This window comes from Dysidea avara, chromosome 7 (genome assembly GCF_963678975.1).
Source record: "Dysidea avara chromosome 7, odDysAvar1.4, whole genome shotgun sequence".
NCBI lineage: Eukaryota > Metazoa > Porifera > Demospongiae > Dictyoceratida > Dysideidae > Dysidea > Dysidea avara.
Window position 1 is genome coordinate 10,388,551 of NC_089278.1, and position 18,194 is coordinate 10,406,744.

The 18,194-nt window shown below is 37.7% G+C and overlaps 1 protein-coding gene across 1 annotated transcript; it reads right to left on the minus strand.

Moving 5' to 3' along the window:
- Window positions 1–1,957: 1,957 nt before the first annotated feature.
- Window positions 1,958–17,646, minus strand: LOC136262249 (carnitine O-palmitoyltransferase 1, liver isoform-like). The gene is made up of 22 exons (XM_066056457.1): window positions 17,280–17,646; window positions 16,348–16,460; window positions 15,754–15,811; window positions 15,153–15,211; window positions 15,032–15,108; window positions 14,878–14,968; window positions 14,671–14,698; window positions 14,559–14,611; window positions 14,415–14,501; window positions 3,892–3,995; window positions 3,772–3,833; window positions 3,621–3,719; window positions 3,497–3,546; window positions 3,356–3,440; window positions 3,198–3,304; window positions 3,077–3,143; window positions 2,934–3,023; window positions 2,810–2,880; window positions 2,627–2,755; window positions 2,446–2,569; window positions 2,228–2,381; window positions 1,958–2,174 (listed from the first exon to the last, which is right to left on the minus strand). Exons 1-22 carry the CDS (start codon window positions 17,526–17,528, stop codon window positions 2,065–2,067), a joined length of 2,067 nt encoding a protein of 688 aa, XP_065912529.1. The 5' UTR covers window positions 17,529–17,646; the 3' UTR covers window positions 1,958–2,064.
- Window positions 17,647–18,194: the final 548 nt, after the last annotated feature.

Sequence of the window (18,194 nt, forward strand, 5' to 3'; positions counted from 1 at the left end):
GATGTGATAGAAATAATAGCAGCAGTAATATAGCTAACGTATGCACAGATAGGAGTTCTTTTAACTTATCACGGTACTGTGGCTATAAATTATCTCTGGTCATACAAAATATCAAGTTTCTTGCTCTTATACAATAAGTGATGGCATGGCAAAAGCTAAATTCACTCATTATTCAGAAAGGAAAAATCAGTACAATGTGGCTATACAGCTACCAGTTTTAACAATGGTGAATTAGTCTTTCAATCAAACAGGAAAAATGCTATATTTAAGTAGTGGCAATACAGCTACTAATTTATGCCATTTTTAACAGTGTTTGCAATCATTGCAAATAAGACAAATGGTGGCTATAAATGGTTTCTTCCAAATTGGTCTCAAAATTGTACAATAGGTGGTGGTAAAGCAATTGCTGGCTATTATAGTAGGAGGAGGGGGGGTGGGGACCCCCCCCCCAACACACACACACTTTTATTGAGCAATGCTTGCAAGAAAAGATCAAGATACTCTAATAGAGCAGTCAGTTACTCTAATAAAAGTCAACCACTATAATAGAAGTCACATTTATATTTGTTTCAACGCTACAAGTATTTACTTAATACATAGTGGAATAGTCTAAAATAGGTTCTCAGGGCTTTTAAAATATGAAAATTTTCCTGGGGGAAAGTCCCCAGACACCCATTAGAGAATAACAACCATATCTGTTGTATGTTTCAAATTCTACTGTATAAATTTTACTGGCAAATTAAAGTTGCCCCATCTCACTCTTTGGCCTGCTCAACTGCCCCTGGTATGCAAGACAGAAGCTAAGAATTTCAAACGTGAAATAATATTTAAGTAATCATGCAAATTTTAAAGGTGGTGGCAATCCTTATAAACAGGCCAATCTTGGCTATAAATGATCTCATCCAAATTGATCATACTGGTCATACACATTATTACAGGCTCTCATACAATAGATGGTGGCAAGGCAGTTGATGGGTAGGTGTTAAGGACATTATTCTTTGAAACAGGAAAAATGCAATGTGGCTACAACTACTAAATGTTGTCAATTTTAACAGTGGTGTAAGAATTCCAGAAGCTAAGGATAAACCTTTCTAACAGGAAAAACAGCTGATAGCTCTACGGCTATGAATTATTCTTTATAATTACTTTAAAAAACAGGACAAAATAAAGAATTATTATTATTCCTTGCAAAGAGTATTACACAGACCCTTGGCTCCATGCAGAAAGATGAAGGAACTGAAACATGATTTCAGCTAACAAGCTTTTTTCCAAGCTACCCTTGCCACCGCCACCCATCACTGGCTCTCAACTGCTAGATACCTGGATCACACCAACAACTGTGCTATGCATGCAAAGCACTCATGCTTTTTTTAGAGAGCTAGGGCACAACCATTTTGTGACTGCCACTTTTGATTTAACAACCTTTTCACTGAATCAGAGATAATTTTACATACTGACTGTTGTATTAGAGCAACTGACTGTTCTATTAGAGTATTAGCTATACTTATATTTAAGCTCACCAGAGAGAAGCTGACAGAATTAGCAACACTCATTGCATCACTCTGTACAACTAATGTTGAAATGGGAGCAAGCACACATACTTGTTGAGACCCTTGTATACTGAGTATTAACTGACTTAACATTATTGTGCCTATCCTTGACCTTGATTATGTGTCATGATTTTATTGGTATTACAGTGCATTCACTAAGTAAAAAATTGTAGTTCAGTAAAATTGTAGCTCTGGAGTACTTGAATTCAAAATTTTCATCCATAATTATAGTTGTAATACACAAATAACTGTGCAACTGAAACATCCATCCAACATGTGTTCTATTGGAAATTTCAACAAAACTCTGTATAGCTGAGCTTCTTTTATCTTGCTAACAACTATTACATCCTGATGACTACACAGCACAATTTATTAGTCTCACATGCAATTCAAGTGAAGACTGTACATTATGCATTACATTGTGATTTTATATTTCAAAGGCATTTCATGCTGTTACACTACTCACTGTTTTACTTAACATTAAGTGTTATAAATGAAAGTTTTCAAGAAACTTTTAAAGGTTGTAAAGCTCCCTCATATCATTCATTGCTTTCCTAATTTGCTCCAGCATGTGTGTTGAATCAGTTGACGGACAACTTTTCTTGGAGTGGACAGAACAATTTACTAATTAAAAATGTGTGCATAATTATAGGCACACAAACTGAAAGTAATCTCACCATTGTCTTCACCACGTATTATATATGATATGCCATAGCCAGTCTCTGTCACTGTACCAAAACCACCCAGCTGACCGCACTTCTCTAGTTTGAAATACTTTGTTAACTTGGTTGGTGTCTGAGATGTAGACAACTCAAAGGGAAGACTAAATGACTATACAAGCAGTTAATAGAACAACAAGGAAGACGTACATCATACACATGCAGTTTAGAGGTACCTTGTGTTCAAATAGTTTTGGGAATGGTTTAACATTTAATCCCTTGGCAATGAGATAAAGACCAAACAGATGCCTGTCAATTCCTAGTCCTCTCATAGCCTCAACTTTAAATTGCTCTTGGTAACTATAAAAATGTTTAAACATTATTATGTACATGCCTTACTTAAAAGCCTTCTCTTACCCAATGGCCTTTTTCAATGCACTTTTCTTTTCTTCAGGTTTAGCAGAAGGATCATCAAACAACCTTGTAAACTGACAAGAGAACTCTGATACAGGACGAATAGTCTCTGTACGTCCTTTATAAAACATCCTAATTAAAATAAGTAGCTGATAAATACAGAGAAATGTAACACTAGATGACTACCTAGTCGTGGCTGATTCATAAGTTTGGACATGCTTCTTGTTAATACGATAGTAGGCAAGTTGAATGGCCATCTGTATAAGTGTAAATCACACTTAGCTACTGAAGCAGTATGGAAATATTATACTTGAAACCATCCATCAGGACTAAGCTTAGCCAACTTTGGTATTCGCTTTCCATAATCCATAGCACCACAAGCCAAATCAGAATTAGTAGCCTATTTTAATACCACATGGAGTATGAATACAAATGGACTTATAATCAATTTACCATAGATTCAAAATTTGTACGAGCAGATGTCAAGAAGTATTCATGATTGTCAAAATACCAGTACAGCCTTTGATGAGAGTTAAAATTAATGGCATTTTCCAGAAAAATCAGGCCAGCTTACTTGGAAGGTGATTCAACATCTATATCACTTTTTCCATCATCAATAATGTGGCCATTTTCATCATATTCCTCAATATAACTAGAGTATTCAAGAAGTTGTGAAATCACCTATAAACAAACAGTATAATTACTTGTAATATGAATTACATGTATAGCTACCGTTGCATCTAGTGCAGTATGCTCCACATTGATACCACTTCTGCCATTTGCACTGAAGACGAAATTAATCCCTTTATCAAACCACCTGTTACCAGTATCAGTTATACACACATAAACTGTGTAATTATATATACTGCTTACCTATTACTTCCGTTGCCAACAAAACAGTCATTGGCTCTTTCTAATAAAGTCTGCGTGTACAGATATTATAGGAGTAATCTATATAACAGTTTATCTTGCAGTCTAACCAACTGGCCTAACCAACCTCTGGTTTGTTATCATCAAGGGAACAAATTAACAAAGAAGAGTCAAGCGCATCTAATGTGATCAAATTGGTTGGGTTTTGGACTAGAATTTCTCTTTGCTAAAATCAAATATCCAGTGCATATACATACCACAGTAATCACTATACTGACCTGTGCCCACACATTTCTATCTTGTGCAGTCAGTGCAGCAATGAAGTTGTTGTTTTCTTCATCTGACAAATATTACAATACAGTAAATGTAGCTATATGCACTGATCTATGCATGCACACCTCCTGTAGCATCAACCAGTCTTTTAAAGATTCTCTTCATTTGAGTTGGTGGCATTAGATTTCCTTTATTATCAAATACAGTGACCTTAAAGAACTGTCCTTTCCTTTTAAAAAATACAGTTATACACATGATTTGACCATACTAAAAAATTACCAAATAAGTACAATTCTTTTTATAGGTTTATAACTGCATGGTCAAATATCAAGTTGTGGGTATCAGGGGCGGATCCAGAGTCTGGAAAGAGGGGGGGGCACCTTGCTGAAAAAAGTTGAAGAGCAAAAAAAAAAAAAAAAAAGGTCACAACAATAATAGCTAGTTATCCTTTACCAAATATATTATATCACGTATGTTATGTAAAATAAAATCCTATTTATAGCTTCCTAAGTAAGCTACACTTCCCCATGAACACTGACTGCTTTATTAGAGTGATTGGTGATTGACTGCTCTATTAGAGTATCGATCTTATATACATAAGGGAGGGGGGCACGTGCCCCCTGTGCCCCCCCCCCCCCCCCTGGATCCGCCACTGGGTATTGAATTCCACAGAATCCACAAGCCAATTAAGATTTAATATACAGCTTTGCACATAGTATATATATTACAGTGGTACAAATTTTACTATTTTTGAATGTTATGCAAAACATGAAGACACACGGTAGTGTGTCGGCAGCCCAAGAAGCCGGCACGCCACACTGTGAGTATATTAACAGGAAGAAAGAAAATGTAATTTTCACACCTATGTAGCTCTGTGATCCCTTATCTGATTGGAACCAAATTTGCTAGAGAAGTGCCGCCCAGTTAGGGGAGTCTACACACCAAATTTGAAGAAAATCACTCCAGCCATTTCCGAGATATGAGCAAACAAAATTTCGTTTTTTATTAATTTTTTTATTAATGCTTTACAGCACAAGTGCTGAGGGTCTGTAGGACACCAGGACACCTGGTCCTACAGCCTGCTCAAAGACTTTAGCTACTTAAGGTGTGTTTGAAAAGTTGGAGAAAGGAGAAAAAATCCATGACTGGACCTAGGTAGCCTCGAACCTGCAGCCATCCGATTTACGCTCGAACTGTAACAAAAAATTTTGTCCAGGAAAAAATCGGTCCGGCCGGACCATTTTCAGTCGACCAAATTTAGTCCGCCCGGACCATTTTTAGCATCCGAAACTGGTCCGACCTGACCAAAATTGGTCCGGCCCAAACTTAGTTGGCCACATGCACTCCTGACCACCCGGACCAATATTGGTAGACCAAAATGGGTCCGGGTGGACCACTAACGCATGCAGCCAATGATGCATAGCTATAAGTTGTTTGTGACGAAACACTGCAGCCGACCGTAGCTATAGCTATTCTCATTTATCAATCTCGAATAATGAGCATTGCAGGCATTATTACTGCATGGATTTGTGCTTAAAAGGTTATCCCAACAAGGGCAAGGATCATTGCATGCATGGGATCAGTTATAGCTGCATTGGAGGTGCTTAAGATCGAGATACTCTAATAGAGCAGTCACCTATAACATTCATCACCAGGCATTGATCCAAAAATAAATGAAGGTGGGTGGCTACCCAGCTTAGCCCAGATTTTAAGTTGAGAGTCCAAATTTACATCAGGAAAAGCTGACACTGTTGTTGTTTGGCTTGTACAGTGAAGCGCATGCACAGTAGCATGTGCACTGTGCTCTTATGCACATATAATGTCTGATCATGAGTTAACACTAATGGTTAGAACAATACATCTGTAACACCTGCATGTGTACATACTGCACATTCCTCTCTTTTGTATGTGATATGTAGGAGATGAGAGCTTAGGTTTACTCCATTGAATAACTAAATGTGAACTATCATCTCCTACTCATGACATGCCCCACAAGAAGAAACATCACCATAAAGGTTGTAGCTATAATATTCTCAGTATGCTTTTCACTACTTAGCCAACTTAAAATTTTGAGGCAGTCGCATTATTTCATGGCCTTAGGGTGAATTGCTGCAGACATAAAGTAAAATTGACTCAATCCTAAAAGCAGACCCCATATTTTCCTTCAAAAAGTCCTCTACCTGGTGATAGTTAATATACTGCCCATGATCATAGATAAGTTCATGTATATTGCTACCATCTACTGTAAGGTTATAGCCAGCTAGCATTGGAATCTGATGCAATGCAGGCATTTAGTTCATGTTGTTATAACGAAAGAGTGCATGTTCATGATCAGTAATATTCAGCATTATTAAATAATGCATGTCTGAGTGGCTGCAAGGCTATGCATGGTGGGTGGCTAGCCACCCCATCCACCCCCTCTGGATCAGTCCCTGAGATGATATGTGTAGCTGTTTATAACAATGCATGCATGGGTATTCCCAGATTAATAAAGAACTGACCAAGGGTCAGAATTAACAAATTAAATTCTGAGCTAGCTATATGCAGAAGTTGAGGATAAGACATGTTTTAATGATAGATTTTATAATTGTCTACCATCCTCAAGTATAAGTGATCCAGCATAGGCTGGTGATTTCCGTCATGTTGCTATAGTTGTTTGTCATAATCAACACTAACAGGCTGGATGAAAGATTCAACCAAACACTGCAGACCCGATGATGCTTGTGAAGTTTATTGAGCATGTAAAAATATACTTGGGAAGAATATCTTGATGCCTGTGTTTTTGCATACAACATTACACACCAAGAATCCAGTATTGACCATGCATTTGAGTTGATGTATGCCAGAAGAAAACCTCTACTTCCCACTCGGACACTGACATGGAAAAGAAGAATACAGGACTTTTATCATCTCACACTGCTTTAAATTAAAACAGCATTAATTTTGCGACTATGTTCATCGCTGCATATAGCTATGACATGGAATTTAGTTTCTAGCTACTAACCCGTATATCAACTCGGGAAACGAACCATCTAATTATGACAAACTCCTGGACCAACATTTATAAGTAAATTTATATTATTGGATGTATATCAGTACATTGCTGTCTTTCCAATATAATATAATCATAATCATAAACTATACGCTACTCATTTATATAGTTTCCAGGCTAAGTCGGCTGCAGTGATCCGTCACAAAAAACTTAGCATGGACCGACCTGTCCACACACCCGTGGACCAACCAAAATCGGTCCAAGTGGTCAGGGGGTGCATGAGGCCAACCAAGTTTTGGCCGGACCAATTTTAGTCAGGCCGGACCAATTTTGGATGCCAAAAATGGTCCGGCCGGACTAAACTTGGTCAACCAAATTTTGTCCGGCCGGACCAGTTTTGGTATCCAAAGGCCGGACCGATTTTACCCGGACCGATATTTCTGTGACAGAACGCTTACAGGAGTCTACCAGGTGGTCAGGATGTTTTCTCCTTGTTATTTTCATGTAATTATATCCATAGGAATTCTAGAGAGTAACTCATTATCTCTAAGTACCCCAAGTAGAACCAAACGGACACTAGTTTATTCATTGTTTTAATTTCTTTGTATTTTTCTTCTTCATTTCGCACACTTCGCAAAATCCGCCATAAAACACGAATGCGTGCTCGGATTGGGCTGAAATTTGGTACACTTAAAGGGCTCATTAAGGCGGATCTCAGTACCAACTTTGGTAGGAATCCGATGAACAATTCACAGAGTTATGACCAATTATTTGCGTAAAATAAGGTCGAAGGTCTGTCACGCCTACAGGGTAAACCCCATGAAGGAAGGAGTGAAAATTGATATGTAGATGGAGTAACCATCGTAGGAGTGCCTTTTTGTGGTTTGAAAGGAATCGAGATAAAGACCATGGAGATATGACACAAAACCCAACCTGTGTCAAAATTACGCGATCGATTTTTATGAATAAAAAAAACTATTAGTTTTCACGTCTACCAGGCAAACTGCTTAGAGCAATGAGCTGAAAATCAGTATGTAGCTGGAATAATCATCATAGAAAGTCCTTGCAGTAGTACAGATCGGATTACAAACCACTGAGTTATGATTCGAAAGGCAACTACGTGTAGCAAATGAGAGATCGAGATACTCTAATAGAACAGTCACCCTAATAGAGCATTCAGCTACGTTTATAACTTAGAATTATATTACATTGCAAGTTATTCTGTAGGGAATTCAGCTACAAACAGTTAATCTGATAGACGATTCAGCTACAGGAAAGTCACCCAGTAGCTGAATTGTCTATCAGATTCAGCTACAGGAAAAATAAAAAATAATAATAATAAAAACAGGAAAGTCACCCTGTAGAGAGTTCTCCTATAAACAAGTCGCCCTGTAGAGAGATCAGCTAGAAGAAGTCACCTTGTAGAGAATTCAGCTACAAAGAAACCACCATGTAGAGTATTGTTGTGACCCATATGCATATTTGTCCCATACGCGTATGGGATATCCCATATGCGTATACCTATACGGGCTTCCTATACGCGTATGGGACATCCCATACGCGTATGGGATACCCATACGCGTATAGGGTGCCCATACGCGTATGGGTCACTAGCGTAAATCGATATTAGCTAAATCCTTCATCCAAGGAGATGATTTAAAATCTTCTGGTTTACCAACTAGCTAGATAGCTGGCTCTAGTTAGCTACAAAGCTACTCAAGTCCTGACAGTTTCATGCAGTGGCGAATCTAGATGGGTTTCTTAGGTGTCGACATAATCCCTTTCAAACTTAGCTGAGTAGCTATAGCAATTCTAGTAGAGACTGAGCTGTGTTAGCAATTTATCATGGAAAAATTACTGCTATGATAAACAGTATTTTAAAGCTATATGCATTCAATTACATTTAACTAGCATCCGTTATAGCTATTCAACCCCCAACAAAACTTTACTTTTGATTTTATAGAAAGTGATCGAGATACTCTAATAGAACAGTCACTCTAATAGAGCAGTCAGGAAGTATGACTCTCTCTCTACAGTTAGTTTATTTCACAGTCTAAACCATTTATTTTTATTAAAACTTCATAACATAAAAGCTGAAGGTCTACAGGACTCGATGGTCCTGTAGCCTGCATGAAAACAAATTGAACTATATGCAGCATTGCATATAGTGTGTGCATGAGTTAATAATAAGTAAATTGTGTTGAGTCACTGATCAGAGTTAATGGCGTTAAAAACGTGAAAATTAGAATGGCTGAACATTGATCACAGGGTTAGACAGTATGAAAGTTGCAGGGTAAATCAGATTAAGAATTCTTCCTGGAGATAGTTTATTGCTAAATGTTACTCAAGTTGATGTACTAAAGAGATGTGTAGATTACAGGTAGATGGTTCCACAGTCTGACAATTCTACTGAAATAGAAGTGCTTGTGTAAGGAAGGTGATTTGGAATGAACTGTGGTAACTTGTACGAGTTCCACATCTTGTGTAGCTTACAGCTATTTCCGTTAGCTTACTATATATTAATTTTATGCCGATGCATGTTAATGATCAGATAGCTGCTTAGGGCACTTTACTGAAACATTGGTCATTGAGTTCATAATGTGTAGTAGCACGTGTACATTAGTGGCAGCAATTGTAGCTGCTCAGTCGAGTTTTAAATTCATATAGCTATTTACACAGGAAAAATAGTGCTCCAATGTTACCTATACGAATCCCATGCATCTTTAGTCAATATTGAAACAACTATTTTAAAATATTCCTTATAACAAGACAAAGTAGATCTCAAATCTATAAATGACTCTAATGTCATTTACTACTGTAGGCTGTGGTCTGCTTTTGGTTGAGCTTATGTAAAATTGAATTATTAGTTCCATGCAACACCAAAACATAGACGGAATAAATACAGTCAATATTTTTGTAAAAATTATGTTGTGTTAAATGATTTAATATGAATTTTGTCCTTGATTAACTGTGCGCTCCATAGCTAAGACCTACAGAGCAACTGAGATCTGACTAAGGAAATGTATAATTGTTTTTCACTGTATATGACTGGTAGGATAGTGTTTGTTCCTAAGGTATGATGGAGAAGTCCCAGGGGTTGTTGGACTTTTCCTGCAATGATTTTAAAGTTAGTGCTCTGACCATTAGGGGTTGTCAGTAAAAGTAATACCCAGGTCTTTGTGCAATGTTTTGTTTGGAGATTTGAAGCTCTTGATCAGAATCATAGATGAATAGCTTCGTTGAAAAGATTATTAGTGTTGCAGCTCCAGAATGAAGTGATGTTAATGTCCTCTTGAAGTTGGTTTATGTCATTGGATATGAATTGATAATCAGCAGTCATTTAGTATCATCAGCAAACAGAAAAGGAATTACATAAAGAACAAATACTCTCTTGAAGATTATAGATAAAAATGGTGACCAACGGACACTACCTTGTAGTATACTCTTGAGAGAACATTGCATAGCATTTTGACACACTGAGATTTGTACTTTAAGTAAGATTGAGCCATTGCCACAGATTAATTAAGTGCTCAGTAGTTAAGGTAACCTAAAATCTTCTAGAATCTCAAAACTATCTATCAAAATTTTCTGAGTTTCCTCAGAACTTTTGTTATATTTATTTCCATTATTATTTCAGAAAACCCTTTCAAAAATCCCAGATCCGCAACTGAGTTTGCATCATGTGCTGTGGCTTTGAGGCGTATCGATTTTTTTGCAACAATTAATATTTCAGTTCAGTCTGGAAACCTCAGAATCGCCTCTGACTGGCCTGGGCAGAGTCAGTAGCTATATGTATACATGTGCCATCTTTAAATAATATGCGGCTGGGGTGAGCTGGGGATGGTAGTCCATCAAGCCCAGGTAGCTAAAATAGACTCTGAGGGGAGAGCTGTCCCATACGCGTATGGAGCGTCCATACGCGTACGGGGCCCCATACGCGTATGGGCGTCCCACATGCGTATAGGACTAGTGATCTGCCCCATACACGTATGGGATGCCCTATACGCGTACGGGGCAAAATACGCGTACAGTTCATAACATAGAGTTCAGCTAGAAGAAGTCACCTTGTAGAGAGTTCAATTACAAAGAAACCACCATGTAGAGAGTTCAGTTGCAAACAAATCACCCTGTAGAGAATTCAACTACAAATAAGTCACCCTGTAGACAGATCAGCTAGAAGAAGGTACCTTGTAGAGAGTTCAGCTACAAAGAAACCATCATGTAGAGAATTCAGCTGCAAACAAATCACCCAGTAGAAAGGTCAGCTATGAACAGATCACCCTGTAGAGAGTTCAGTTAGAAACAAGTCATCCTGTAGAGAGATCAGCTAGAAGGATCACCTTGTAGAGAGTTCAGCTAGAAGAAGTCACCTTGTAGAGAGTTCAGCTACAAAGAAACTACCATGTAGAGAGTTCAGCTGCAAACAAATCACCTGTAGAGAGTTCAGCTACAAACAAGTCACCCTGTAGAGAGTTCAGCTAGGAAGAAGTCACATTGTAGAGAGTTCAGCTACAATGAAACTACCATGTAGAGAGTTCAGTTAGGAAGAAGTCCCATTGTAGAGAGTTCAGCTACAAAGAAACTACCATGTAGAGAGTTCAGCAGCAAACAAATCACCCTGTACAGAGTTCAGCTACAAACAGATCACCCTGTAGAGAGTTCAGCTAGATACAAGTCATCCTGTAGAGAGTTCAGCTACAAACAAATCACCCTGCAGAGAGATCAACTAGAGAGTTCAGTTACAAAGAAACTACCATGTAGAGAGTTCAGCTGCAAACAAATCACCCTGTAGAGAGATCAGCTAGAAGAAGTCACCTTGGAGAGAACTCAGCTACAGAAAAACCATCATGTAGAGAGCTCAGCTGCAAAAAGATCACCCTGTAGAGAGTTCAGCTAGAAGAAGTCACCTTGGAGAGAACTCAGCTACAGAAAAACCATCGTGTAGAGAGTTCAGCTACAAAAAGATCACCCTGTAGAGAGTTCAGCTAGAAGAAGTCACCTTGTAGAGAGTTCAGCTGCAAATAAATCACCCTGTAGAGAATTTAGCTACAAACAAATCGCCCTGTAGAAAGATCAGTTAGAAGAAGTCACCTTGTAGAGAGTTCAGCTACAAAGAAACCATCATATAGAGAGTTCAACTACAACCAAGTCACCCTGTAGAGAGATCAGCTAGAAGAAGTCACCTTGTAAAGAGTTCAGCTACAAAGAAACCATCATGTAGAGAGTTCAGCTGCAAACAAATCACCCTGTAGAGAATTCAGCTACAAACAAGTCACCCTGTAGACAGATCAGCTAGAAGAAGTCACCTTGTAGAGAGTTCAGCTACAAAGAAACCATCATGTAGAGAATTCAACTGCAAACAAATCACCCTGTAGAGGTCAGCTAGAAAACAAGTCATCCTGTAGAGAGATCAGCTAGAAGGATAACCTTGTAGAGAGTTCAGCTACAAACAAATCACTCTGCAGATACATGTAGTTCAGCTACAAACAAGTTATCCTGTAGAGAGATTAGCTAGAAGGATCACCCTGTAGTGAGTTCAGCTACAAAAACAAATCACCCTTTAGAGACAAAGTAACCCTGTAGAGAGATCAGTAAGAAACAGATCACCTTGTAGAGAGTTCAGCTACAAACAAAATCACCCTGTAGAGAGTTCAGTTACAAACAAATCACCCTGTAGAGAGTTCAACTACAAACAGATAACCCTGCAGAGAGTTCAGCTAGAAACAAGTAACCCTGTAGAGAGAATCCTGTAGAGAGTTCATCTACAAGCAAATCACCCTGTAGAGTTCAGCTACATTTCAAGTCACCCAGTAGAGAGATCAGCTGTAAACCAATTATCTGTAGGGAATAATTGACATGTAGTAAATGTATGGATTATATATATATATAATTTGCACATTTACTCATAAAATCTGAATTAGTTTAAGCATTTAAAATCTCCTTCATCTTTTTCTTCTTCCTGTGGTAAAGAAAAAAAGATAGGTTAAAAAAGCCCTGGATATACAAATACAAAAAAGAAGTGAAATCTAATCCAAAACAGCCAAGCTGTAAAAAAAGAGTGCGGCCCTCAGAAAGGCTATGGTGAAAAAAGATGTGAAATCCAAGGTGGCGGCCAAGAAATGGCTGTGATGGTAGGTTAATGGTAAAAATTTTAATAACGACAATTCAGGTGAATTTGGTGCCACTTGGTCTTGGCACAAAATTCACCCGAATTGTCGTTATTAAAATTTTTACCATTAACCTACCATCACAGCCATTCCTTGGCTGCCACCTTGGATTTCACATCATTTTTCACCATAGCCTTTCTGAGGGCCGCACTTTTTTTACAGCTTGGCTGTTTTGGATTAGATATAAGTTAGCAAGAACAAACACTGTACAATATGACTACTTATACAGGCTCACAAGAATTTATCCAAGAAATCCAAATACAACATGAAGATTTGACTGATATCAGCTCATTTAGTAAATTTTAAGAGACTATAACTCACAGAAATGAACTAACAGCTATATCATGCAGACAGTGTTGGGACAGTTACTTTTTAAATGTAACTCGTTACATATTACATATTATTTACAACTGAACTATTTAGTTACAGTTACATATTACCCATAACTATAATAATATTACATATTATATTACTTTGTGTCCACAGCCTTAAGCTGTCACGTGTGCAACTACCACTTTATCATGTGACATGATTGCGTTGTTGGACAATGTGCAAATCTTGGTTATAAGCAAAAAAAGCTGGTGAATAAGCTTCATTCAGTAGGCTCTGTTACTTCGTAGTGGCTAGGGGTTACTCAGTGGATTACTAACGAGATTAGTAACTTCATTACTTAAAGTAATAATTATTACGAATATTATAGACACGTTACAGTAACTTCATTACTTAGATAACACGTTACATTTGCAAGTAAGGTAACTTGAGTTATATTACCTGTTTTTACAGTATATTTTGTTATATTACTTTGTTACCACAAAAGTAATAATTATTACATAACATGTTACTTATAACGCGTTACCCCAACACTGATGCAGATTTAACAGGTTTCATAGAGATGATATAAACATGTGTTTATAATTATGTATAATGCATGACTGTTATCTGTTTATTATAGGTGACAGGTAACCTTACAAATGCATGCATGATTCTGTGGTATGTTTTAACTAGGGATACTAATTTACTATTCACTGACTGGACTTCGGATATATTGCTATAAACAATTGATTAGTTTTAGAACATGTACTGTATCAATCCCCGCTTTCAAGCACATAAAGTGTTGATCATTGTTTTTCAGTAAAAAACATTCTTAAATGTGATGTATATTGTTCATATTCATGATCTCTCCATGTTAACATATATATTGCAGTGAAGCTGCACTTAGATATGAGCCAGAACGACTAACTTTATAAGTATAAATTTCATAAATTTCAATCATCAGTCCAATTAAGCAGAAATGCACATACACATGAACATGCTACAGGACAACTGCTACAACGTGTAATTCCATTAGAAAGAAAGCTATAATAGAGCAATATGCATATTCACTTATTTGAAAACTAAATTTTGCAGGACAAAACTAAATTTTGCAGGACATGACTTATATTGTTTAGTTGCCCATATAGTGCATGTTTCAACATTATGATCAACCTACCTGATTACTACAATGTGTCTGCTGTGAGGATGTAGTTGTAGTTCATCACAATTCTTATGTGGAATACGTGCACATCCAAACAGATATCTGAAATGTTGATAATTGTCTTCGTACATGACATGTATGTGTGGTTTTATGGCTCACTTGAAGTAATGGCCACAGAAAGGGACCAAGTTCCTCCCAAGTGGGTTAGGTAACTATAGTATGCAATGTAACATCAACATTAGTATTTACATAACTATATATATACACAAACTTTGCTGTCCTTTTCTTCCTGTATAACCCTGTAAAGAGACAATCATGCACAGACTAATAGAGTGAATGTATGCATGTACAAGCATGAAACCCTCGGTCACTTTAGGGCCAAACTTTTTAATGGTCACATTAGGCAGGTCGCTTCACAATTTACAAATAACACATTTGACCTTATAAGTAGGTAGGTTTCACATTATGTGTATCTTACTTTAAAGAACAATAGAGTCTCATAGCAGCCCTATCAAGTTGATGTGGAGTGACAATGTTCACATAATCCAGTGCATAATAGTTTGAATTTACTATGCACGTAATAGAAAGCAAATAATGCACATATATATGATGAACTCAGCAGATTGACTTACTCAATAAAGAGCTCCTCCCACGAAGGTAAACATATTCTACCCAGAGATCTGAACACCAGTTACGTGATCTCCAAGCCCTAACACATGATGTGTTTGTAGGGTATAGTTAGTTGTGGCTTACTTAAGGTACAGCATTCGATGGATGAAAGGGCCCTTTCCATGTAAAAACTCTTCTACTGCCTATGTAGAACAATTTGCTGTGTCTATAGACATATATTTACTGTATACTCGGAAATTTTCGTGGTATGTATATTTCACGGTTATGTTCTTAGTCAGGATTTTTGCATTTTAAATTTCACGGATGCCTCTTAGCCTAGGATTTTCATGTTCTAAATTTCACGGATCACTGTTGCTCATTTTCATTCTCAACCACATGGCTACAAAGGGTCTGCATTGATTTTTACTTCGAGCATCAGATTGCTGAAGTGTGTCTGAACCACAAATAATTATACCAAGTAACAGCAATCTCTATGCGAGGCATAGTCTGGTTTTGTAGTAAGCCAGCTTCGTTCATGAGCCACACCCACTTTAATATTGGGGATGTGTTATACTGTTTGTGAGCATATGTGGACCTACAACACTATCACACACCAGGAGCCGCACTAATTTATCCGTAAAGTGAGGACACACATAAATTTTCATGTGATAAAATTTCATAGTAGCATTTCTAACCGTGAAAATTTCATACCACGAAAATTTCCAGGTATGTTATTTGTAAAAACCTTTTCAGCTTCACAGTATTCTTCATCACTTAAGACTGACTTCACAGTAACAAGAAACCTGGTGTTTAGCATACATATTCCATGCCATACAATTGTTTAGGCTATTTACTGTTAATTTTATGTTTCAGATCAGGAAGTTAACCTAAACCAATGTGGGTGGGCGACTCCTTATTCATGAAATTGACTGTTTTATTAAAGTTAGCTGAATGCTCTATTAGAGTATTTTGACCTGTTATCCTGGATTAAAGCCCCCTTCCCTGACATTGAGGTGGTTGCCTTCCTTATTTTATTCCTAGCTATTAAGCAATAACTTCCTACTATCATCAAACACTAAGATGATTAAACTCAACACCATCAATTATCCAATTACCAGTAATTTCCACAAAAGAAGAATACAAACACCTGATATCTGCATCATTGCCCATGCATGCACTGGTGTCATCTGGTTGGGTAGTAATTTAACCAACTTGCATGATGTCATAATAATAATGACCAAATTAGGCAGTGAGCAGGCAGTGAGCAGGCAGGAGACTTGAACATAAAATTAACAATATGTGGCTTTAGCTAACATATCTAGAGTGTTCAGATACAAACCTCCTGCAAGTTGATTTTAAGGATGGGATTGGTAGGGTTGGTAGCATGTCTTGGTACCCACGAATTCCAAGGTTCTTACTGTCCATGAGTATTTTCAGACACAGAGCCCAAAGCTGCCAGAATAAAAATGTTTCAACACCATCAGCTATAGCTAGCTACACTGTTACCTCAAGAACAATGCATATACTGCATGTAAGCATGTACTCTTTACCAGATGATTGTTTTCAATAAAATAAATTTAAAAAAATAAAAAAAACTACTACCTCTCTTAACTATTTTTGTGATGCAATTTACTTTTTTGTACATGATCCCGCAATAACAATATTGGTTTTTTTAAAAGAAATCTTCATCACTGCCCAAAACATCTACGTGAACTAGCATATAAACAACCTGTGTTAGAGTACTGTTCACCAATATGGGATCCTTATCACCAATCTTATATAAAACAACTTGAGATGGTCCTGCTCATTTTGTGACAGGAAAACCATGGAAAAGAGATCGCATCACTAACATCTTAACAACATTAAATTGGCCAACACTTCAGGAACGTCGCAGGCAGGCAAGACTAGTTTTATACTGTTAAATACTACACAATTTACTAATTATACCTAGAATAGGAGCATCTGTATCGAGGACCCGCTTTTCACACAATTTTAATCTTGTACTTTACCAACCCAGAATTGACTTATATAAGTACTCCTTCCTTCCAAGAATGGAATAAACTGAGTGATGATACTATTGAAACTGTGTAGAATTATTTAAACAAAAATTAGCACTATTCATGTAATTATTAACTGTATTTGATTGTAAATGTACTGCCAAGTGTGTACTGCACATCAGCATTATACCCCCTGGAGGGTCCTACTGATATAAATCAATATATTATAATAATTAGCTAATATAGTTATATGAACTACGACTCTAATACTCACCCTGTCAAAGCAGTTAGGCTTTCCGATAAACCAGTGATCGTAGGATAACAGGAGACGTATAACCCTGACTCGTAGAAACGAAAGGAAGTACCAGATCGCAGTACCACAAACAAATCCAGTCGTGCCCAATGTGATCCACAATGACCATCCGGGACTGAAACGGACCAGAATATCATCTTTCAATATTCCCAATAGAGAGAATGTTATAGCTAAAGTGGCTCCAACAACGCCAGTTCCCAACTGCAACATGATTTCTACGCCCCTCTTCTCGTGATCACCACCTCGTAGCGGATGTGGCTGGCGGCCGAAGTGATCTGAATATTATTAAAGCTTGGCAGCTGCGGGTCACCGGGTCAACCGGATCATCCGGGTCATCCGGGTCTGACCCGCATTACCCGGATTGTATCACGTGTGCATTGTTATTTATTATAGCTACCGCCGCGCGTGTGCACGAGGGGGCGTGTTGAGAGGTTAATACAGCACGAGGCGAAGCCGAGTGGCGAGTGCTGCTGTGCTGTATTTTTTTTAAAATTGCATCGAGGCCGAGTGCTGTATTTTTCGTACACACAAGCCGGGCGACACAAGCATAGGCGGTGCTTTAAGTGTTCGGTTTTTTTTATTATTATTTATCTACCAGTTGGGCACTGGAGGGTTTGCACAGAAGGCAGTACCTGTACGAGGTGCTTCACCACTATCCCAGGGAACCTAAACAAAAATCGTTGAGTTTAGTATCCTAAAGTAATGGTCGTCTGATTCGGATCGATTTCCCGGGTCTAATGCCACCTTTAACATCAGTCATCCAACTACTGTCAGAAAAGCTTCCCTCACACTATTATTGTAGTAAGATTAGTTTGATTTTGTATTTGATTTAGAAGCTGTAAAAATATTTTGTGTGTGGTATTTGGTAGCTATGTG